The sequence below is a fragment of the Taudactylus pleione genome, unplaced genomic scaffold (genome assembly GCF_031769625.1).
Source record: "Taudactylus pleione unplaced genomic scaffold, aTauple2 ptg000296l, whole genome shotgun sequence".
In the NCBI taxonomy this organism is placed as follows: Eukaryota; Metazoa; Chordata; class Amphibia; order Anura; family Myobatrachidae; genus Taudactylus; species Taudactylus pleione.
In genome coordinates, this window is record NW_028284698.1 from 6,935,614 (window position 1) to 6,960,595 (window position 24,982).

Consider the following 24,982-nt stretch of genomic DNA (forward strand, 5'->3'; position numbering starts at 1 on the left):
ATAGCAGTGGTTCCCAAACTCTTGTGAATCACGGCGCCCTAGTGTATCAGCATTGTTTTCAAGGCACCCCTAAGCCAAAGGTTTGTTATTGAGAAATTCTGAAAAAAATGTAGTGAAGTAGTAAATTGTGCTTACAGTATATGTCATCCTTAGGTTCAGTTATGTGGTGGTGGACAGTTTTGCGCTTCTGTTTCTTCACATATTTACATTACATTGACCATAAAGAATTTGTTTTGGTGCTGGACCACCAACCTGAGGCACCCCTGCAAGTATCACGAGGCACACCAGGGTGCCACGGCGCACAGTTTGGAAACTGCCGCATTAGAACAAGCATTATAAAGTGCGATCACGCAAGCAGGCCCGGCGACAGGGGGGGGGGCTAAGGGTACACCCGTACCGGGCCCCGAAGTCCAGACCGGCACAAAGCGTGGGGCCACAGACAGCTGACTGAAATGCTCCAGCCGCGACCGCCGGTACCCATATCTGCCACCCTGTGGTAGGGTCTCGTCCACCGCAAAGCCCAGTGAACTTCCTGCTCTAATAGAGCAGGAAGTTCACTACTGACATCACGCCCCATTTTGCTGTGAGCCCCGAGCGAGTGAAGTTCTCCCTCGCTCCGGGGCTTGCGCACGCTGCGCGAGCGCACTGCCCGACCATCGACCCGCTTGCGAGCGCATAGCGCTCGGAAGCGGGTCTGAATCAGGGCCTGAATGCGTTGGAAGGGGCTGGGGGCAGAGGAAGGGGCTGATGGCCTGATTCAGAGCAGGACGCTCTGACCAGAGTACTCGCTCTGAATCAGGGCCCTCCTACCTAAACTTGGAGTGGCCTCTTGGACGCTCGCATAGCTGTGGGTTACCACCCACAGCTTATGCGAGCGTCCATGATGATGGTCGCGATTGGCTGCTGGTCCGGGAGCTGTGATTAGCTCGATGCCGGCTTTTGAAATGCCGTCAGAGCTGTTTAGAAGTTCTCCTGGACTGATGTTCCTGGCTGCCGTCGCGGCACCACTGCCACCCGTGCCCCCATCTTTGAAAAGCAGTCAGCACTTAATGTACCTGGTTGGCTGCACCAGCACAGCCAGCTGAAAAGTCCGTGAAAAACAGGTACTCCCTTGCCATGTGCTCTCCCCTCTTTTCCAGCCAGCCTTCCCTGTCCACCCGCTGTTTCAGACAGCCTTCTCTGCCTTGCTCCCCCCCCCTCTCCTCTGTTACAGCCTTTGCTGCCCTGTGCTTTCTCCCTAGACAGCCAGCCTTCCCTATACCTCCCTAGTCAGCAAGTCTTCTCTGCCTGTGCCTACCCACTAGTTAAGCCAGCCTTCCCTGTCCCCCCAGTCAGACAGCCTTCCCTGTCTCCCCCATTATCAGCCAGCCTTCCATGCCCTGTGCCTCCCCCCCCTAGTTCAGCCAGTCTTCCATGCCCCCGGAGTCAGCCAGCCTTCTCTGCCCTGTGCCCCCCACCCAAGTATAGCTAGCCTACTGTGTGGCCCCTAGTCCGTCAGCCTTCCATACACTGTGCCTCCCTCCCTTGTCCAGACAGCATTCCCTGCCCCCCCATCCAGCCAGCCTTCCTTGCCCTGTGTTTTACCCTTCTAGCTCTTTCTGTGGATTCAGCCTTTTCAGTGTAATATATATATATTAGCATGTCAATCTAACACCAACCACAGCGCAAAGTTTGTGAATTCTTAAAGGCACCAATTGATCCCCCCAGTGTAGCTCCTCCCACCTCTGCCCCCGGGGGGCCCTGCCTATCTTGTCAGTACCGGGCCCCGCAATTTCTGATGGCAGCCCTGCTGAGGACTAAGGATGGCTGGCTACAGACGCCATCCTTCCACCCCTGATGCATCCACAGCACTGTGATCAAGAAGACCTGCCTGCATCATCACTGACCAGTGGCGGCGTAACTTCATCCCAGATGCCCAGAGGCAAGAAAAATGTTGGTGCCCCCCCCCCGAAACTAAAATGTACCACCCCCCCAGCACCTATGCCAGTCCCAGCTGCCGCCGCCACCCTTATGCAGTTCCTTTTATATAATGCCCCCAGTAGTGGTCCCCCTATGATGCAGTGTCCGCCTATGTAGTGCCCCCCAGCAATGGTCCCCCTATGCAATACCTCCAGTAGTGAGCCCCCGGTAGTTGCCCCCAGTAGTGAGGCCCCTGTAGTTGCCCCCAGTAGTAAGCCCCCTGTAGTTGCCCCCAGTAGTGAGGCCCCTGTAGTTGCCCCCAGTAGTGAGCCCCCTGTAGTTGCCCCCAGTAGTGAGCCCCCTGTAGTTGCCCCCAGTAGTTGCCCCCCACCCCCCGCGCGCACACACACACAAAAAAAAAAAACACTTACTTTTATTCCCTCTCCAGTGCTGCTGCCGTCCATCCCCGGCATCCGCTCCTCGGCACTATGGGAGTGACGTCATTACGTCACTCCCATAGTGCACTGCGGGACCCGGAAGACGGAGCTCACTCCTGAGCTCCGTCCCCGGCGTCCGCTCCTCGGCACTATGGGAGTGACGTTATGGCGTCACTCCCATAGTACACTGCGGGACCCGGAAGACGGAGGGAGCTCCATCCTCCGGCTGCCGCCGGGGGTTTGAATAGGAGCCGGGCGCCCGGAAAATGGAGGGTGCTGGGGGTGTGACCGTACCCCCTGCAGTTACGCCAATGGAGGTGGAGCGCCGATCAGCGGCACTCCTTCTCCATGCAGCTCCCGGGAACAATGGAGCCAGGTGCCCCATTCAGGGCTGGCGCCCGGCGGCAGATGACTCCATTGTCTCCGGGAGTTCCGCCACTGTCACTGACAGTGTGGTAAGACTGGTGTATTTTACTTTATTAAAAGGCTTGCATATCTTTCAGATAACATTATCAATCTTTACATATACATGCAGGGGAGTTACAGTATGTGTGGGTGCAAGGTCAGGGCTGGTGGTGAGAAGGTGGTGCCCTCAGAGACATCAGTGTACCAGGCCCCGAGATTTCTGTTGCTGGCCCTGCAAGCAAGTAAAAATATATAATAGGGAAGGCAGTTAGCAGACCACAACTGTATACAGAACAAAAACAAGCAAAAGTTCCCAATACATGAGTACAGGTAGGATTACAGACTATGTAGAACTAGCTATGCGAAGTATAAAAGGGGTGTGGGTAAAAGCCGGAAACATAGTAACTGCATTGAAAAAGCCGGAAACAATGTAAAGTGTATTGAAAAAGCCGGAAATCATAGTAATACCACTTTCAGACAGAAAAATCCTAAAAACCCGGGTTTTTCCCGTATCGTTCAACCCGGGAATTTGTTCCTAACCCCCTTTCACACGGCACATAATTCCCGGGAAATTCCTGGGCAGACCCCTTTCACACAGAACACAGATTATCCCTGCAATATACAGTGTGTCATAATAAATGGACTGCTTTTATGGCTCACAGAGATGAGGTCATGAAAAGTGGGGAGTGTCTGCTCCCTGCATACATACAATGACATAGTATAGACGACACAAGTCTTGTTTTGCAATCAAATTTGTTTTATTTGAAAGCCTCATGTTATGTCACATGTAACACCTGCTGTATTCAATTTTTTAAAGTGCTTCTTTTATTTTTCAACAAATATGCATTAGCCATTAACAACATGGCCTTAATGCATTCAACAATTTAAATATATATATCTATATATAAAGACAATAGAAAAATAGGTTGTGCTGTCATGGAACTGAAAAATATAGTAGGGGAGGCACCCCAACTATTAGAACTGTGTGTCAGGGCCAGCTTTAGAAATGACACATATACAGTATACATTTTGTAATACAGCGGCCACACATGGGAGAAAGCTCACGACTGGCCTGTTAAGTGCAGTATACAAATTTTTAAATACAAAAGAAATGGAGGTAATGTGTGTACATTCTAAATTATGTACACCCCCAAATATACACGTAGCTGACTTAAAGGGCACCCACACATTGCCCTAAGCTCTTGCCAGGCCTGTTAACGGCAGGATAAACAATATTGTCAAAAACAACAAGCTTCAACAAAAAAGAAATATAAAGTAGACAGCAAACATGTAAAACATCATACAAGTCTACAACTGTCTGTAGGCAGTGCTGACAATAGTGCTAAGTGGAGTGTTATGATGAGTGCCATCTGAATAACTATGCACTCTGCCATCCTGTGTATTAATCCCCGTGCCATCTGCATAAGTATGCACAGTGCCATATTGATTAGTATTTCCTGTGCCGTCAGGACTATTATGCACAGTGACATGTGGAGTGCTAGGCACTGTGCCCTCTGGACTGGTATTGGCATGTGGACTGCTCTGTACAGTGACATGTGGATTACTATTCCCTGTGCCATCTGGATAACTATGCACTGTGCCACGTGGAGTAGCATGAGGTTGATTGGAGGGGTTACTTTGCAGAAATGGTAGCCCTCTGCTATGCTGTTGGTAATTTCTAACAGGACCCTCAGAGTACTGAGGAGGATACATTACATAAGGTTGTGGAGTGTGTAACCTAGACACTAGACCGTTAAGGAAGGACATCTGTGCCTCTCTGTTTTCACGTGAAATTCGTTCGTGTAGACCAACAAGCTGACTGATAAATGAATTTTGTAACTCTCTTTCATTGTCAAAGAAGCGCTGGAGTCGGGCATTCTCCTGTGCCTGGAATTCAGCATCAGAATCTCGCAGCTGATTTACCAGGATTCTGGTCATTGTGCGCGTTGCTAGCTCCATCTTGGAATTTTTTTTCTTCCGCTCTGGTACTTAAAGACTAGGAATAGAAGAAAAGAAAAAATACATTTACAAATAAATTCAAAGCCGTAATGTAAACATATATGTGCTTGCGGCCTACTGCACCCTAGCTTCACATTGCAACGGATATATTGAGTTTAGTTTTCAGCATAGTAAAATCAGCATAGTCATACTATAATGACAAGTCTATACAGGACAATGTTAACATCCCAAAAATAGTGGGTGTATAGTAACTTACTGTTCCTGCGCAATGTCAGAGTCTCAGTCTGTGCAGGAGTTGGCGTCCCACTCGTACTACTTCCACTCGCCTCAACCACACCCTCAAGTGTATTGGTGTCTGGAACCCCCGTGGCAGCCATCCGATCTGTGTCACTTATCTCTGTGACACCACCAATACTCTCATCAAAGAGTATTGGTGGTGTCATTGGGCAGGATTGGCTGTTCTCCGGGGTAACACTTCGTGAAGATGCAGAACTAGACGATGATATGGCAATCGGATTAACCAGTGCAGAATTGCCAAAGACTTCGTTACACTGATCGTAGTAAACCCATTCCATTCTGGCAGCACCACTTTTCCGCCTGTTATGGTCGTGAACTTTGTTATAGTATTTGCGTAGAGCTTTCAGTTTGTTCACTACCTGCTGCTGGGTCCGCACAATGCCCCTTGAGGTGAGGACCTTAGCTATGTTTGTGTAGACTATCGCGTCCTTCACTGTGCCACTGATCTGTTTGCGGATCTCCTCCTCCCCTCTGACTGCCAGCAACTCACAGATATCCTTCCAGTGCGCCATGCTTCTCTCTCTTTTTTTCTACAGCACAATTGTGACATCAGACGCCAGCGCCACTACCCCGCCCGCTCAGCCAATCAGGGAGACCAAGCCGCTCAGCCAATCAGCCTGTGCACTGCCATCTCAGCCAATAAGCGCTGTTTACTATGCCCGGAGTTGAAAAACCCGGGTCGGCGCCTTTCAGACAGCCGCCAACCCGTGTAAGACCCGGGAAAAACACTGGTAAATACCTGGGTCGAAGTACCGGGAATTAGGTCCCGTGTTGACCCTTTCAGACAGGGAAAAAACCCGGGTCGACCCGGCAAGAGACGGAAAATTACCGGGTTCTTTTCTCTGTCTGAAAGGAGTATAAGTGTATTGAAAAAGCCGGAAATCATATTACATGTATTGAAAAAGCCAGAAATCATAGTAAATGTATTAGAAATGCCGGAAATCATAGTAAATGTATTGAAGAAGCCGGAAATCCATAGTAAATGTATTAAAAAAGCCAGAAATCCATAGTAAATGTATTACAAAAGCCAGAAATCATATTACATGTATTGAAAAAGCCGGAAATCCATAGTAAATGTATTGAAAAAGCCGGAAATCTATAGCAAGTGTATTACAAAAGCCGGAAATCATAGTAAATGTATTGAAAAAGCCGGAAATCTATAGTAAGTGTATTAGAAAAGCCGGAAATCATAGTAAATGTATTGAAAAAGCCGGAAATCTATAGTAAGTGTATTACAAAAGCCGGAAATCATAGTAAATGTATTGAAAAAGCCAGAAATCCATAGTGAATGTATTAGAAAAGGCGGAAATCATATTGCATGTATTGAAAAAGGCGGAAATCATTGTAAAGTGCATTAAAAAAGCTGGAAATTATAGTAAATGCATTGAAAAGAACAGCAGTCATACATTTACTATGGATTTCCGGCTTTTCGATACTTGCAATATGATTTCCGGCATTTCTAATACATTTACTATGGATTTCCGGCTTTCCTAATACATTTAATCTGATTTCCAGCTTTTCTAATACACTTACTATGGAGTTCCGGCTTTTACCCTCTTCCGTATAAAAGGCCATTTCTCATAATACAAAACACTTGGGATGTGAAAGTCATTTTGGGACCCACTATCTTTCAACACTCAGCTAATGTAGTGTACTCTAGTCTACCCTTGGCTACTTCCCTCGGCATGCTGGGCCAAGACAAGTTACTAGGACTGATGTATTTATTGTTTTTACACCAATACTTCGCTTTAGCAGCTCGAACTTCTTCATGATAGTTACTGTGACCACGCGTCACCAGCAGTAATTATACGTCCTCCCCTTGACATTACAGCGCAGGGCTGATTGTATATATGCATGAATGTATGTATGTATGGCGCAGACACAGACTGTAGCTTCTACCTGCAGCCTCGGCTCTGCCAGTGATGAGTGACTCTCACTCATAGGAGCTCAGTCGCTACAGATACACTGACTGTCAGTCATCAGCGAGGGGCGTGAACAGATTACGTCACTTCGGCGGAGCAGCTGTTTACATGACACAACGGTGCGGGCCATACCACTCACAATGTAGGGGTGTCTGTTTTGCTAGCAGATACATAATATTACCATTTTACTAAATACAAAGTCATTTACTCTTATGTACAAGTATAATAAGATATCTGCAAATCTCAACCTGGGTTTAATGCTGCTACAATCGTGGAAGGGCTTACAGATGGAATAGTGAAACTGTCCCCCCTCTGAAGAACAGGCCGGGTTGAGCAGCCAGAAGCGCAGGACTTGTTTTTCTTTCTCTCACTGTGCAATCATATATCCCTCCGCCAGGGTCGGGACTCGGGAGCTCCCGGAAGAGAGGCTGCTGAGGATCTGCCACCGGCCCCCGTTTCCTAGGGGTGACTTACCTGATCCCCCACCCCCTTCCCCGTGCTCAGCGAGCACCTGCCCGGCCACAGCCCGCAGCTCATTCCTCCCCCCACCCGGTGCTCCGACTCCCGTCTAATTTATTTCCGGTAGCGGCAACAACAAATGTCAACTCCGGCCAGACGGCGCCTTATGAGAGACTTTAAAAGGTAAGTGACAATACAAGATGGTGCCTCCCTGTGAGCGCCGGTGCGGGAGGTGGTGGGGTGTAACCTGGGTTAATGTTGTGTGTCTGGCTGTCTCTTGCAGGCTCCAGGAGGATCCCCCTGCAGGGGTCAGCGGTGCCCCCTCCGAGAACAACATCATGGTCTGGAATGCCGTCATATTTGGGTAAGGGCACACCGCAGGATGAGACCCCCACATTATAGTTCCAGCAGCTACCCCATAATCCCACATAATGTCAGATAATCATTGCTCAGAACAGTTAAACCATGAAGCCATCCACTCTCACTGCACAGTAAGCACACACAAAAGCTGCATTGCCACCCAGTTAATATATTTTACAAAGACATTACCTCCCCCCCCCCCCCCAACCTGGAGCCCCAACTTATGGTTGTGGGAAGGGGGTGTGAGTGAGATGACCAAGCACAAGTCGCAATCCCTTCTAAATGGTGTTGATGCATAGCAGTGCTTGACGTTCCCTTCTGGATATATACAATACTCCCCATCAATATCTGATATTGGCAAATTGAATTTACCACTTGTTATGCTGCACACACTGGACCTGCTTCTGAGTGGGATGGTAAGCCGGTGCAAGCGCGAACTGCCGCGGCAGCCACTTACCACTTTATGCTAATGCCGTCGTCATTAATAATGCCTCTTACACAGCCCCATGCTGGGTGCTAAAGATTTGTCAGAAATGGACATTCCTTCATCATACGCACACTTCAGAATAGCGTGGATGTCTAGCTACACCCAAAATGACACTCCCACAAGACTGATGTCTTGCAAGATGCTAGATGCGTCCAGATTTGGGCTTATTTCAGGGGGAGATGTATTCTAGCGGCATGCACTGTGCCGCTATAACTTTTCCTACTCTGTCTCTTCACCGAGGCGAAGCAGGAATCCGTACTGATGAGATGAACTAACGTTTCATCTGCCAGAGTGGGTGAGTAAACACTCCCCCCTCCGGCAATCCCCGCCAGAGCACACAGCGCATCAGCCTAGTTCTGAACTGCTGTCTCCCCCTTCCCGGCCAGCTCCAGTGGACATCTGTGAAATTTTTCAAGCATCGCGAGATCTTGCGTGCAGCCCGGAGCCCGGCAGCAGGGATGGAGCTGTCCCTGCTGTGGTGAAAAGGGAACGACCGCTGCAGCTGTCGCAACGGTCAGTGCTAGTGTTCCTGCTAGGCTGTTTTAGCGGGGCGCGGTGCCCTGCCCTCCTTCTGGAGGGCAAAAAGCACCCTGTCCTCCAGGAGGAGGGCAAAAAGCGCCCTGCCCTCACAGCCTGCGGGTGCCGTTCTCACCCGCGGGACGCAGTGTCCCGCGGGTGGAGAGACATGTGGTGTCCCGGTCACCGCCGGAGAATAGACGCCGGGCGCATGCGCCCGGCATCTATTCTCCCTTTCTGCAGCGCTTGGGGGCTGCCCGGCATGTCCGTAAGCATCGGGCACGCCCCCAAGTATGACGAAAAGGGGACGCGTCTTATAGACACGCTCCCTTTTCATGTCCACGCCCCCTTTTCCGGTGGCGTGCGCCTTTGGCGCGCGCATAAGGTTACCCTCTCTAGCTCCGGCGACCTGCCTGCCGCCGGAGCTAGAGTGAACACTACAGTGTCACTGACCTTTCATACATTGGGTGGCACATCGGTGTGCTATCTTGTAGATAGCAGTGCTGATTATAACTGGGGCGCATAGTACCCCTGTGATTTACCATCCAACCCTGCTTTAATACATGTGGAAAAAGTGCTGTAAGTGCACATAACGTGTGTTGATACCACTAATCCTCCTCACGCTGGATAATACATCTCCCCTTCAGTTGACATGACATCCATGGGTTTTATACCATAATAGTTGCAACCATTGCCATCCACTAATTGTGAATCAGTCTGTCTGTTACCAAAATTGAATTGAAATAATAATTATATTTTGAACCCTAGGACAGCTCTTGGTAGAATACTTACCTTTCATGTCTCTTTGGGGATGAACACAGCACTAATCTAATTGCAATGTGACATACTTCTGAACAGTAGATTGAGTCCCTTTTATAAATATACCTTCTAACTTAATGTTTGGTGTGTAACCCTGCTCATGACCAGGGTTATTCTCTTGACCAACCTGGATATGCTGCGGTGTGAAAGGGGTGACCCAGGTTATGATTACAAGCTGCTCATTTTCGGTTCAAAAGCATCCACTTTTCATGACTTTGGGGCCCATTTATCATTGAATATTTGAGGTACAATCCTCAAACACATGTTTTCGGGGGTTTATCTCAAATATTAAGTATCCCCCGTATGTATCAAGGAGGGACCGCAGCAGGTATCTCCGATACCTGCTGCGATCCCTCTGGCAGCCGCTTCCCCGATAGGTTTCTATGGGGGATGCGATGCTGCCAAATGTACCAATATCCGGAATGTGAAGCATTCCCGATATTGGCCCCAGCAGCTAACGCCATCTGAAGACAGCGTTGGCTGCTGTAGCCTATGGTTAGTTACCGCATATCAACCGGCGGCAGGACCTCCTGGAACCCTCCGCCGGCAATGGGCGCCGCTCATGTGCAGTCCGCGGGACTGCGCATGCGCAGCAGCCCCAAGTGAACTCCGGCCACATCGCAGGGACGGGCTCCTTTCGGAGTCCGTCTCCCTGCATGTGCTGGTTAATACATCCGGCCATTATGATCGCATTTTGCAATGCGATCATGGGTGGTACTGACATGCTCTGATCACATTGCAAAAGCAATCATTAATAAATAGGCCCCTCTATTGCAGGGCAGACAGTGTGAAAGGCGAAGACCCAGGAATAACCTGGGTCCAAGGTGCAGTGTGAAAGAGGTATGAAGAGCTGTAACACTGGTTGAACAGTGTTCAATAACCCTGATCGGCCTGGGGATTTAAGTGTGAAAGGGGGGTATTAGTGGATAAAGTCTATAGGCAAGCTACTGACTGACATACCTGCTAGAGTTAATATAGACCCCTTAATGCAAATGCCTTTTTGTACTGCTTCTGTATGTTTTCTTGGGTATCTCGTCTGTGTTCACCTACAGCATAGTTTTAACTTCCTAATGACTGTGTAGAAAGCCCCTCCCTCAGACATTCATATGAATTTCTTGTTGACAAAGACCTATACTATTTAACTGCTGGCAGATGTGAAAGACAGGCAGAAAAGAAATGTGATAAATATTTCAAGCCCTTCTGCGGAAGTTGTGATGTTTGCATATATCAGGAAGTGCAGTCGTGGAACATATGTTATGGGTGCTTTCACATGGGAGGGATTGAATCCTGTGTTTTTTTCCGGCTAGAAAAATAGCAGTATCCTGAAACTGGTGATCACTCCTGTCGTAAGCTCTTAATGAGGACCCTGCATGTACTCTTCAATGCTGATAAACTCTGGTGCTATATGGGAAAGTGGTTTCTGTTGTGTGACCTGGCTGGTAAAAATATATTCAGTGTTTCCTATATAACAGGGTCTGAGTGTCTCTTGGAAAACTTTTCTGTAATTATTATTATTTATTTATTTTTTCTTGACTGCTTATTTTTACTATCCACCTCTAACAATACTTCTGCAATAATCATGATCAGAGAATTGGCCTAAACAACGATTTGTTTTTCTAATTACACTTCGCATATTACAGTCCACAGACGGATGACAGTTCCACTTTGTTTTTTCTCTACATTTTTATCCCTGCCAATATAAACAATGGTTAACTGAAAGATAAACACTTTGGCACCTTTTTAAGTTTGGTGCCTTTTGTATGTGGTGTAACACTATAAGTAATGACACTTGGTTGTTTTTTTTTGTTTTTTTTTAAAGTTTTCCTTATCCATAAGCAAATTTAGTATCCCTTTAAACCAAAACAACAAACCCCAGTTGTTTCTGTGGAAATGTTGGCAGCATTGGTCAATCCAGCAGTAGCTGAACTACATCTAGGGAGTATATTTACTAAAGTGCGGGTTTATAGAAGTGAAGGCGTTGCCCGTAGCAACCAGTCAGATTCTACTTCTGATTTATCGAGCACCTTCTAGAAGATAATAGCTAGAATCTGATTGCTTGCTATGGGCAACATCTCCACTTCTATAAACTCACACTTTAGTAAATATACCCATACGGGTTATATTTACTAAAGTGTCAGTTTCTAAAACAATGCGCTTCCAATTGTGTTCATGCTATCGTGACTTGCTAGTAAAATCATTGCCCTTTTAAGTTTCAGACATACATGATTTTCTCGTACCCAACGCTTAGTAAATAAACCCTCTAAAGCTATTAACTGAGCATCATTGGCAGTCTATTCCAGCAATGAGTAGTTGTGCATTATAGGTATTGACCCACCATCCCTTCAGTAGTGTTCACGCTAGGTCCGGCGCCGGACCCAGAAAGGGGCACGCCCCAAAAGGGGGCAAGGTCATGAGAAAAGGGGGTGTGTGTGATTAAGAAGCGCTCCCTTTTCATCACTCTTGGGGGCGTGCCCAGCACTTATGGACATTGCGGGCTGCCCCCAAGTCCGGCATCTATTCACCGGCGGTGATCGCTGCGTTACAATTTTTCTTTCCCACCCGAGGGGCACTGCGTCCCGCTGGTGGAGATGGCACCTCCATGTTTTAGCTGGCGCCGCCAAAAGGGCAGAGAGAATGCTGCCCTTTTGAAATCAGGCAGGGTGCGGCACCCCGCTAAAACAGCCTAGCGGAAATGCTACTTCATGTTGCTATCTGGTTAGTGTGTCTGTGTTGAAATCCAGCCTATTTTATCTGCTAATCTTCTACAAATTGAGAGAGTGATGTGCTGAAGATGACTACAGCTGGGCAAATCTAGGTAAAGAGATTGTGTTGCTATGGTGTTAATTTTATTTTTTTTGTCATATAGCATGGCAGAATGTGCGTAAGTCAAATAGTTCTTGTAGCAAATCAGAATAGAGCAATCAATTACCACCTCCTACCACTAAACTTCTGAATGCTGCTGACTTATAATTCATACCAATCTTTAAGTTGGTAAATTGAAGTATCTTTAAAACCCACATACTAGTCCAATGACACTTCAGTTTCATCGCTATCTATTAAAACGTTTTTTATATAGCACTGACAAATCACGCAGTGCTTTACAGAGGACATTTAATAATTCACATCTGTTTCTACCCCAGTGGAGCTTACATTGTAGGAGTAACACCACATGTGCACACATCTCATGGTCCAATTAACAGCAGGAGGAATATTTAATAAGCAGCGTCTACTCACAACCACCGCTTGCCGGTGGTTCTTGTTGTGGGATTTATAAGGGCAATAATATTGAATGCAAAACCAGGGGGTATATTTACTAAAGTGTGGGTTTATAGAAGTGGAGATGTTGCCCATAGAAGCCAATCAGATTCTAGCTATTGTCTTCTAGAAGGTGCTAGATAAATTAGAATCTTATTAGTTGCTATGGGCAACAACTCCACTTTTATAAACCTGCACTTTAGTAAATATACTCCCAGGAGTGTTTTGCATTTATTATTTATTATCCTTTATTTATATGGCGCAACAAGGGTTCCACAGCGCCTTACAGTGTACATACTGTAGACAAATAAGTGAACAAGCACCCAGTGACTTACAGTACCATACAGCGCTGAGCGTTCGCAACCGGGTCGATGGTGGCCCACAGCGCATTCGCACAACGGAGCCGGATCCATCGTGCGCATGTGTGAGACCCTGGTAGCGACGGGCAATCCGTTGCTCCAGGTCTCGCACCAAAGTGGGCGAGCTGTCGATGTTGAGTGACAGCTCGCCCCCTTTGGTGGGCGGGCCGGGGGGGGGGGTGGCTGCCCAAACGGAGGCGTTCCCATGAGAGCGGCCAAGAGGCCGATTTCTCCCCCCCCCGCCCAAAAAAAGCCTGGCCCTGATTCAGAGCGAGCGGCTCTGAATCAGGCCCGCAGTTTGAGAACCACTGAATCAGTGGGACTTGAGAGCCCGTTTAAAGAATTGTGTAGAGTAACTTATGGGAAGAGGGAGAAAGTTCCAGAGGTTGGGCGCAGCACAAGCAAAATCTTGGAGGCGTAAGTGGGAGGAAGTAATCAGTTGGCAGGAGAGGTGACGTGCATTTGTTGAGCGAAGAGGGCGGACAGGAATGTGAAGGGAAATGAGGTCAGAGATGTAAATGGGTGAGGGCTTTGTAAGTGAGTGTATGAACCTTGAATTGGGCTCTGAAGGTTTATTGCCCTTTCAAATCCCAAGGCTAGAACTGCAGATAAACCCTTAATCTTTTGGAGAGGTGGTGTAAACTATAGCACCCGAAGGAAACCCATTCAAACACGTGGAGAGCATACAAGCTCCACACAGATAGGACCCTGGTAGGAATTGAACCCACGACCATCCTCTGTGAGGCAGCAATGTTAACCATTATACCACAGGGCCTGATTTAGATTTGTAAGCAAATGCCCATGTTTACGCAGATTGATCGATTTGTTAGCCAATGCGCAGGCGCAGTGGTTAACTTTGCTGCCTCACAGGTTGGTCATGGGTTCTGATTCAGATTTGTATGTAACTGCTGATGTTTACGCAGATTAAACGACTGTTAGTCCTTGCACATTTGTGTAAGATGCATGCGCAGCAATTGTATTGCGATTACGCTTGCACAGAGGATTTATTCGCAAAGTGTTTGTTTCCGGTTTTGTGCGTGAGCGGCGGGTGTGAGATGCTTTCAGTGGGCATCTCTATGCACTGGATAGTGGGTGAGTCATTAGCATATTTTTGCAATTGCGATCCGTGAGAGATTGCAATTGCTTTAGTGTCCACATCTGAACCAGGGCCACAGTGCCTCATTCGAGCTAAGAAACTACTCACATGTTCATAAATGAGTGGGTAGGCTTCACAAGAAATAAAGAGAGTAACTTGCACCCTAGCTGCAGCTCAGCACCAACTCTCAAGCACACCAACTCTTGAACAATATATAAATCAGAATAGAGTAGTCCATAAGTGCTGCTAGACAGAGTATTATCAGTCCCAGTTGTTTCTGTGGAAATGTCCTGTATGCTTCAGAAAGGAAATCCAAACAGAAAAATAGGACATTTTCATCAATCTTTCATATAGAAATCTTCTATATGTTCTACTAGAACCTCTGAGCTAACCTTATGTATATTAGATGCGTGCATCAAAAGGTTTCTTTAGACCTTCACCCACATATAATGGAATACACAATAAAATGGATAATGTCACCCCCTCAAGAGAGATACTCACCTACGCCATGTTCCCTATGTTCACAGAAGGGTAACCCCTTTTTTTTTTTTTTTTTTTTTTACATCGGACCTCCTCTAGTTGTAGGGTTTATATTTTCCCTTTAATCCAAAGGTTCCAGTCCACCATGTATATCCATATAAGTAGATACTTATCCATATAAGTAGAGGTTTACCCACTCACTAAGAACTTCTCCCTAAACCAGAGGATCCCAAATGTGTGGTCTCAATGTTCCCCAACGGTTCAGGTTTTAGAGGTATACATGGCTGAGCCTTGAGCACCGTGTTTGGGAACCTCTGCCCTAAACTATACAAGAACTTTTCCTCAATAGTGCTTTTCTATTCTTTTCTATATAGGCCTGAAGGAACACCATTTGAAGATGGTGAGTATAAAAGAGATCTTGTGTGTAACATTTATAACTTTTCTATCTTGCTTGATGAGCCATATATACAGTTGTCACTTAACGTTAAAAAGCACAGTGAGTATAAAACCCAGCAAGTTTTTAGTTTATATTGCAAAGTAGAGCAGAAGTCTTGCCTTTTTATTAGCTAAAGGTATCCTTAGGATTTAAGCATTTAGATCTGAACAAAGGTGAAATTTATTTCCACCCAAGTGCATATCCTAGTACACTCTCTGGAGGGTAGATAAGTATGGCTGGCAGTCACACACATCCAACACTCAGTGTCATGTGATTGCAGAGGTGGGAGAAGGAAGGGGAGGATTGCACTTAGAGGGACATGGTGGTCTTCTAGAATTGCTTTAATTTTGGAAAGTGCTTATGTGGACGGGTCTTTGAAAATGGCCACTAATGTAATTATACAGTGCCTAAGAAGTGTTTTCTTTTTTTTTGTTTTTTTGTCAAATACACTGATATATGTTAGTGTAAATAAATAGGGAAATAATTAAAGAACAACTAAATAAAAATGTTGCTGTGTGTTATGAGCTTGACTGCCTAGGCTGCGTACACACAGATATATCTGTCCATTCTGGTGGGAAGGAAAATCTGGTAATGTATGGAAGCAAATAACAATAGAAATTTGCTCCCAAACACTGGAGAACGGACCAGATTCTCCTTCCCACCAGACAGATATATCTATAGGTGCGTACTCAGATAACAATGTCTATTGTTTGACCAAAGCTGGCTGCATAAACAATTGCAATGCAAAATAAGCATACGGGATCCCGCTACATTCCCATTGACTGTGTAACCACGTGTTTTAAACTTAAATGATAAAAATTATTTAACTCTTCTTTTTGGAAATGTATTGTAACCTGTAGTATATATCTTTCACGTTACATTGCCACGTAGTCAAAACACTGTTATAGTTTTGAAATAAATAACATTTGGGAAAATAAAATAGCAACAATGTTTGGTCTAGGATTTTAATTATTTTTATTGTTTGTAGGAACATTTAAACTCACAATAGAATTCACAGAAGAATATCCAAATAAACCACCAACAGTTCGATTTGTGTCTAAAATGTTTCACCCAAATGGTAAGTTTGATTTTTAAATGTGGTATCTTTGTCGCCTGCTTACAGTTTCATAGCTGGACCATAGGAAGGCAGAGAGAACTAAATCACTGCCAGTGATTTCACTAGTTCCTAGCAATTTTATTTATTGCTCATTCCACAGTATGGATGCCTCCTCTTTGCTAGACACTTTGTGTACCCACTTTGTGCGCTTGTGTAATCAGACACCCATTCCAATCCCAGACATAAACCGTGTAAGTAATATTTACATTCTGTGGCATCAGAGTAACTTGTCACAATTTTTTATGCTACGCATAATAATAAATAAAAAAGTTGAGTTTGCTCCTTTTAGAGTATATCTTGTAGCTGCCAGATGATGTTCATGTGTTTTGTCTTAGTAATGCACCCTGCTCTCACCATCTCTATACCTATGAATGTTTTAATTATAACCCCCAAAATGTAATTCATAAGTGTAGGCTACAGGCTTTGTCCAAGAAAATGTAATATTCGTATGGGGAATTTAGTTCTACACGACGGATGTAATGTTCAGTTATAGAACGGTACGTTGTACCCACCCGCATCACAAGTTTTGCTTCACACCCCCATAGAGGTGCAAGGAAAACTTGTGTTGTCGGCACTACCGTCAATGGCCACTCACTATATGCGCAGGTGGGTATCACTATGGCACATTGCGTTGGATCATATCAGCACCATAGACTAATAAAATCCTGCTCCTGATGACACATTTTAATTAGCGAATGGTAGAAAAAGCTATGTTATTAATACTGATAAATGTGCATAAAGTCTTAGGAGTTTGAGAATACTAGATATCTCATGTACTCTGGGCTTTTTATCTTTGCATTTCCCTTCTTGTCGGCATTCTTATTAAATTATACATCCAAAATCATTCTATATTTATGAGATTGGTGTGAACTGCAGTTTGGACTGAGGTGCTTGTCCGGGTTTAATATTTGTGAATGCTTAAAGTTGGCTATATATTTTTGAGTAACTTGTAGTCTAGTTATAGTAGCCCTTTGAGCAAAGGAGTTCTTGACCATGGTAGAACCATTGTTTTATTCCCCAAAGGTAACATAAGAAGCTGTTGTTTATTACTAATTATATTGTATAATGTTTTTATTGTTTGCATAAATTCATGCTTTTCGGCTCATTTCTAAAAATGAAATATTTGTCTTATGACTTCACTTATTTATAAAACTATGGAGTGTATGTAACGTCAAACATGTTCTCCTGCATGGGCCAGGCATCGCCTATTACTGTCTATGAGAAAACTGCTGAAGGCAGTGCGCATTGAAGGGTTGTCTCCTCATTCACAGCTGTAAATGTTTTGTTTCTATACCTGCTGCCCTGTCTGCTCTGTACAGTCTTGCGTTTTCCGTAAATAAACACAAATTAGCCCAGTATGGAAATGTATTTCCCCACAATTATACCAACATGTATTTGGTTGACGGAGGTAAAATGTTTTATATCCAGTTTTAATGCCCATAATCTTGATTGACAAGGCAAACTTTAAAAAATGTACTTGTTACATAAAATGAGGTTTTTACATTACCATGTGTAAGGCAACATAGTAAATTTGTTGTTTTAAATGCGGACACTTAAGCTGGCCGGACACTAGACCAACTTTCATCCAACCAGCCAACTAGTTGATTGGTTGGAATGAAAATCTGGTAACATATGGGAGTAAATGATGATCAGCAATTTGCTCCTAAATGCCAGAAAACAGATGAAAATGGTCGTTCAGACAAGTTTGTTAAATGTTTGATCTAAATAATTTGTTCAAACAACAGTTTTTTTTTTTGTCCATTTTCCGGCTTTTGGGAGCAAATTGCTGATTGTCATTTGCTTTCATACCTTACTAGATTTTCATTCCAACCAATCCACTAGTTGGCTGGTTGGATGTAAGTTGGTCTAGTGTGTGGCCAGCTTTAGCCTTGCCAATTTACAACCTGATATATGTATATTGGCATATAGAGGATAAGGGAAATGTATCAAAACAATTAACAAATCTTCTATTTCGATATAATTGCTACATTTTTCATGTGATTTAGTCTGGGCAAAAAAGTAATAACCCTCGGACTTCTCTGTACACCAAAAGTGATGTTTTATTATGGCGTTAACTAAAATGCACATATTTATACATGCACCATGGTGGGAAAAATGGTAATGTTATATTATAGACCTCTAGTACAGAAAACTGAGGCAAGTTCGTATTCCTCCCCTTCTAAAATAGCCTCCCAGTGCCTCCTTCAAATACATGTGTATGTTCTGCGTCATAATATGCCTTTGCATACTCCTATATGCTTTATTTTCTCTTTAGTATATGCTGATGGAAGTATATGTTTGGACATTCTTCAGAATCGTTGGAGTCCAACTTATGATGTGTCTTCAATTTTAACTTCCATACAGGTAGGAACAAGCCAGATAGCTGGTGCTTATCTTCCCTGTCATATAATGATGTGTTGTGTGAAAAGGAAGGCTCATTTTTGTTTTATTTATCACTAGTCCCTGCTGGATGAACCAAACCCGAACAGTCCGGCTAACAGTCAGGCAGCTCAGCTGTACCAGGAAAACAAGCGGGAATATGAGAAGAGGGTTTCCGCAATAGTGGAACAGAGCTGGCGTGACTGTTGACACTGGCCCTTGTATATGAACACTCTGATCAGGAGGAAATTATATATATATATATAATATATATATAGTGTTTGAGTGATCTTCCTCTCGCTAGAATCTTTACATTTACATCGACTGCAAAATGGCTGTTGTGTTGTCACTGACTTCCTTAGCCCCCAGCTGATGCTTTTTCCCCATCGGACACCTGAGAGCATTCGTGTTGAAATCAAATGTACCATACATAGGTTACTTGCAAAAGATTCTTTTTTCCTATCCTTTTCCCTGGTTCCGTTTCTCACCCTTATAGGCTGTGTGGGAACGTCATCTAAAGATTCTCTTTAATGCATAAGAGACCGACCTATATTAAATTGATACCACCATGTAAGGACTTTGTGCTAGCAACACTGTTGATTTTGCCTAGATACTCTTTTACTTTTGTTTTTATCTTGCTTTATATTTTAAAGAAAGCTTTTTGTCTCCATCGTTTTTGCAGGTTATGTAAAAATACTTAACGTATTGCCCATGCAAAGGTGCTCCAAGTTTTTTCTCTTAAGAGTATTGTTTGACTTCACATATCTGCTGCTGGCCATTGGGTGTGAGAGAGACCGCGCTTGTCAAGTTCAACATCGAGCAGTTTGTGCCGTAGACAAAGCACTTTTTAGTTTTCTTTCAGATGTGTGTTTATTATTGAATGGGTGGCTTCTTTCACTGTAACATTGTCACCCTAAATTAATTCTGATTATAACAAAACTACAACACAAGGGTTCAGTCATTACAGAGCAGCAAGAGGATATAGAAGGTTGTTGTCCCTGTTACTCACCTGCCCCCCCCCCCTCCTTTTCAATTAATTTACTTTTTTCCCCTGCTTCAGTGAAACTGTCTAAGGATGCACTATCCTCACCACACTATATTGTCCATTACTAGATAACAATTCAAGTTTTTTGTTCTGGTTATATTTGGCAAATACTGACACGTTTTCACTTTGTACAAGTAACCCATGTAAGACTGTACATCATATAAACTTGTAAATAAAAGAAAAAAATAAAACATGATAAAGAACATTAATAGGTTATGTAACTATGTAATATCACTTTTTATACACGTTTCTAGAAATTGGAAAGTGTTCTTTTTTTTTTTGCAGATTTACTTACCCATGCAATATTTAAGTTGCTGACATTTTCGATATGTTGCCACCAGGTAGAATAAAATTTTAGAACGGTGCCAGGAGTTGGAAATTTCATCAAAATAGATGTAGCTATAAACTATTTGTATATTGGGTTGAATGTGATATTAAACCTATTACTGCTCTATCACATTTACTAAAATAGTGGTTTGTGCAGAAGATGCTGTAACCAATTATATCATTTTCTACATGGTGCTGGAGAACTGAGCCTGTGTTTCAGTTGCTGCTAAGGGCTATGGCACATTTGTATAGCTAGGATGACATGTAAGTGTCAGAAAAATAACTGATTGGTTAGGGGATCTCCTAGGAATGATAGTTTTTCAGATTAATACTTAAGCTGGGTACACACCAGAGTGATCAATGTAATTATACATTGTACACCATGCACGATCTGGCGTATGATGGTGCAATGTATTGTCACATGCTGCATGTAACAGCCCTGTATCATTCATTGCATAGTCCCATCCACCGTGCAGATGGGATGATGCGATGAACGGCTGATTGGGTATACACACTATACGATGTGTATGATATATTGTTCAAATCTGTGCCAGAACGATATATCATACGATAAATCTTATAGTGGGTACTCAGGGCCTGATTCAGAGCCGCTCGTAAGCTCCGAGCGATGTTTGCACAACTGCGCATGCATATGGGTTGTAATGCGCAAACCAGTCATTGCGGTAGGAAATTGTGTGCTCGCAAAATAGCGAGTGCCTGCTAATTTGAGTGACAGGATGAAGCGTTTGTGGGTGGTAACGGGAAGGTGCTTGAAAACGGGGTGTGGAGATCCGAACGCAGGCATGCCAAACGGGTGTCTTTACGAAATAGCGAGCGCATATTTCGTTCACTCGCTCAGACATAGAGGCGTCAACAGACCGCAAAGAGCGAGCGCTCAATTTAAAAAGCCGGCCCCTTTTTCTTAACGACCGTTTGCAAATAGCGTCCGGCTCTGAATCAGGCCCTCAGCTTTACACTGAACACCGCTTTATAGTATTAACAAACAAAATAAATATGTTGCATGATCTACCATTTATTAAATTTGTGGTCCATACAATGTCTTTATTTGCCACTCCTATTTTCTCCTAACCACATGTTCCCAGTGCCTGCATCACCTGCCAGAAGAGGGTTCTAGCCTTCCTCCCAGCAGTTTCCACCATTGTTACTTCATGTGAAAAGAACTCTTTGCAGAGTGGTGACTCCAGCTAATGATTTCCCAGGCACTATGAGACTGGCTACATGACATAACTACTGTGCAGTGCAAACCTCTGACCTCACCTCCACTGCAGCAGACTAAAGCTGGATAGACACTACATAATCGGGGTACACCGCTAAAGCCGGGTACACACTGACGATACATTGGCCGATCAATTGATCGGCCAATATATCTGCTGCGCATCGGCAAGTGTGTACCTGCGATATGTCGGTGAACGTCGTCATTCACCGACATATCGCATTGGCTGTGCTGCACAGCCAATGGACAGATATGTCTGCAGACATCTGTCCAACGGCAGGTGTGTACAGGTGGTCGGCAGACCACACACACACCAGGAGCGGTGAGGAGGAGGGGGGGTGGGGACACCCCCCCGACCTGGCTGTCTGGTCCCGAAGGCACAAGCAGATGATGGCCATTCAGTGTGTGTGAACGACCATCATCTGCAGATCACTTGATCTGCAGATCTCTGTCAGGTGTGTACCCACCTTGTAGTTTATACACTGGAAATGGGATGTTATCCGGGTTCTTTCCGAAAAAAAACTTAAATATAAATTGGTAATAATGTCTCGTATGCCAGGTGTGTACTTAGCTGATGAATTATTAGTGTCCTTTGGAAGAGGGGAGAAGTGCACAGATGCCACTCTCCCAAGTCAACCAGGATGGGAGAAACATACAAGTATAAACCACATCAGTATAGCATATTTATCCGCACTGTGTGTGTTTTACAGATAAAACTGTAAAAAAAAAAAAAAAGTCCGTAAATGCTTTGCTTTGATTATTTAATTGGGCGGTTTTGCCAAAAGATATCGGCCAAAAAGTCTATCGTGTAGTGTGAGTGGGCATTCATGATGAACAGACCATATTTCCTACAAATTTTTCTGATTACCACCTTCTCCTTGTGGGCAGATATATGTAAATGTTGATACACAAGCCTGAAAATTGGCAGCGTTTTCATTTAAATTGTATAGTGTGTACTGCAGGTATCGGGATCTTCCACTTGCAAATAAAATGTGCCAATTGTCGGGTTCTCCAAAAAAATATTGCATAGTGTTTGGCTAGCTTTACTCTTAAGGTGCATACATACAGTCAGATTTGTCAGATGAACGATCTGAAAAATTTGACCAACGATTTGAACTACGAACGATTTTTGACTGCATTAAAACGAATGGAATTGTCCAAATCTGACTGCAAAAACATCAGATATCGTTATCTGACCATCGGGAACGCGCATCGCTCATCGTTCAGACATGTCAGATTTTCCTTCAGATATGAACGATTTTTTAAATCGTTATCGTTCAGATCTGATTAAAAATCTGACCGTGTGTATGCACCATTAGATGAGCACCTCACAGTAAGAAGCCTTGAGGGCTGACAACATGCAAGGTTTTTGGAGGTTTAATGATCATTTAAACTGACATGGCAAAATATTTTTAATTGCACTTTGCCTAAAAATATGTCTGGTGATGGAATAGGAAATTGAGTGAAACCAACACTGATATACATCTAAGCAGCAGCTTGTGCAAACATTTATTTTAACTGTTACTAAATGCCAAGGGTAACTTATTTTGGCAGATGGCAGTCCCTGTGTTGAGGTGCAAGTAATGTATGGTGTTCAAATATGGTAAGCAGCACCATACCCAGCTGTTAATGATAACCGTGGGTTCATATGATGTTGCCAGGGGTGCTGGTCATTGTATGTAGCATGTTCAACTCAATAGTGAAACCTAGGCTACATATGATGTCATCATGAGTCTCTCCCCTTGTAGTAGACCTCTGTGCTGTAGGGGAGATCTGCCTCAGATTTTTCCTGCTTGTCGCCACTGAAATATGCGTATAATTTAGAACCAACAGTGGCCGATACGTTGGATACAGATTACACTACCAATGCTGATAATAGGGCAGACCTGTTGGGCTCCCTGGTAACCATAAATGTAAAAAAAAGGCAAAATCTAGCTTTATTTTTAGGCTTCAACATTGTAATGACTCTGTACACATAGTTGGTATCCCTATACTCAGAAGGGGATTGGTATAAACACAGACTGTCAGAATCCTGACGGTTAACATACCGACACTTGTTGGTTGGTATGCTAACCCCTCTCTGCACTGTAACCCTCTCCCTAGTGCCTAAACCTAACCCCGCTACTTATCTTCGGCATCCCGGCAGTTGGGATGCTGGTGCCGGGATTATGCCTGGCGTCGGATTCCGGTGCGGGTATGTAAGCATCGGTATACCGACTGCAATTAGAGCATTTTTGTGTAAAGTTTAATGGTTATGTGAATAGGGCAAAAGTTACAGTGGGAAAATTGTGAAAAAGGACATTTATTTTTAAGTGATTTGCCGCCAAGAACAAGTCCTAACTGTCCTGATTAACATTTTTTATTTATATAGTTTAAATATTATTCTCATTTTACCCAACCCATCGCAGATCTGTGATAGTGACTTGTGGTGCTGCTGTCCTATATATCACTGGTTACCAAACAAGGTCTTCAAGGCAACCACTGCTATATATCATGAAGGTGCAGGGAGTAGGAACAGAAAACTTTTATATTCAAACCATAAGCAAATATTAATTACACAACAATTTATTAACATTTATATAGTGCCAGCATATTCTGTTGCACTTTACAAATGTGAAATTATGCAGTCAGGACACTTGTTATGGCCATTGCACATATGACGTGTTCCCTTTCAGGGAGTTACTATAAATAACAGTGAGTTATGAATTGTCACCGTTTGTGATCACTTTTTTTGTTCTGTATGACACTTTGCTTGAAGCTAATGTCGTGGGACAAGTGACAGATCGTAACTTTTGTGCATATTTTAGCTGGGAGATTGAGTAAAATGACAGTTGGTGTAGTATATTTTGCATACTCACTGCATCTGCCCAGAAATCATTTGACCCAAACAGGGGTAGCTAGGGGGTTTTGCAAAAGAATTAACCCCCCCCCCCCTGCCATCAGTGCCACAGGCCTAATTAACCTACCGGCCTAGTACCCGACCATGTGGTGGTCTAGGGAGGAATTAATGGTAGCCTACCTGTCCAGTCCTTCTGCTGTTGACCTATCCTGACCAGTGGTACCGCCGCCGGAGCTCTTCCTTCTTGAGCCCGGTGTCTTTTGCCTCTTCCAGGGCTGCTGAACCTCTTCCCGCGGTGTCTGCATCCTCCGCCTGCCGACGAACTGACTTTTGTGCCTAGTGGCGTCTGACGTCAGACACTGTGGGCGAAGCCAGCCATGCCTCTGCGCTTTCTATTGGCTGCCGGTCCGTAAGACTTATTCAAATGGCTGCCGGTCCGAGAGCTGCACCCAGCGCCATATGTCACCTGCCGCTGGGAATAGTCAGGTGAGATGTGTCCTGCCGGGGACAATGCAAATCCTTATGACCAGATAAGTAATTATGGAGGTGGGAAGCAACATTCTTACATAGACCTAGTACAGTAAAGGCCCCTACACACTAGATGATATCGTGAGTGATTTGGCAGTTTCCAACGCATCGGAATGACATATCATCCAGTGTGTACGCTCTATCACTTATTAAAGTGTACAATAAAATAAAAAAAATTAAGTGGGGTCCTCCCCCCTAAAAGCACAATCAGCCCCGGACTTATCAGAGCCAGTCCTGGTTGCCAATTACATTAAGTTTATGCAAAGAGTCAACATTTGCAATGTTGACCCTTCTTTTTCAAGACCTCTGCAATTCGCCCTGGCATTC

The 24,982-nt window shown here is 44.4% G+C and overlaps 3 protein-coding genes across 4 annotated transcripts in view; 1 reads left to right on the forward strand and 2 right to left on the reverse strand.

Annotated features, from left to right (window-relative positions):
* The window catches only part of LOC148511682 (protein kinase C delta type-like), an 89,640-nt gene extending 82,725 nt beyond the window's left edge, over nt 1-6,915 (reverse strand). For both annotated transcript variants that reach the window (XM_088482820.1, XM_088482817.1), the window contains exon 1: nt 6,897-6,915. The gene's annotated coding sequence lies outside the window, so the exon portion shown is untranslated. The remainder of the gene's footprint in view (nt 1-6,896) is intronic.
* Nucleotides 3,535-5,953, reverse strand: LOC148511683 (uncharacterized). The gene is made up of 2 exons (XM_088482821.1): nt 4,957-5,953; nt 3,535-4,737 (listed from the first exon to the last, which is right to left on the reverse strand). Exons 1-2 carry the CDS (start codon nt 5,507-5,509, stop codon nt 4,691-4,693), a joined length of 600 nt encoding a protein of 199 aa, XP_088338947.1. The 5' UTR covers nt 5,510-5,953; the 3' UTR covers nt 3,535-4,690.
* A 345-nt stretch (nt 6,916-7,260) lies between the features above and the next one.
* UBE2A (ubiquitin conjugating enzyme E2 A) lies at nt 7,261-20,091 on the forward strand. Its single transcript, XM_088482822.1, has 6 exons — nt 7,261-7,561; nt 7,662-7,742; nt 15,125-15,150; nt 16,175-16,264; nt 18,579-18,667; nt 18,764-20,091. Exons 1-6 carry the CDS (start codon nt 7,518-7,520, stop codon nt 18,890-18,892), a joined length of 459 nt encoding a protein of 152 aa, XP_088338948.1. The 5' UTR covers nt 7,261-7,517; the 3' UTR covers nt 18,893-20,091.
* The last annotated feature ends 4,891 nt before the right edge of the window (nt 20,092-24,982 follow it).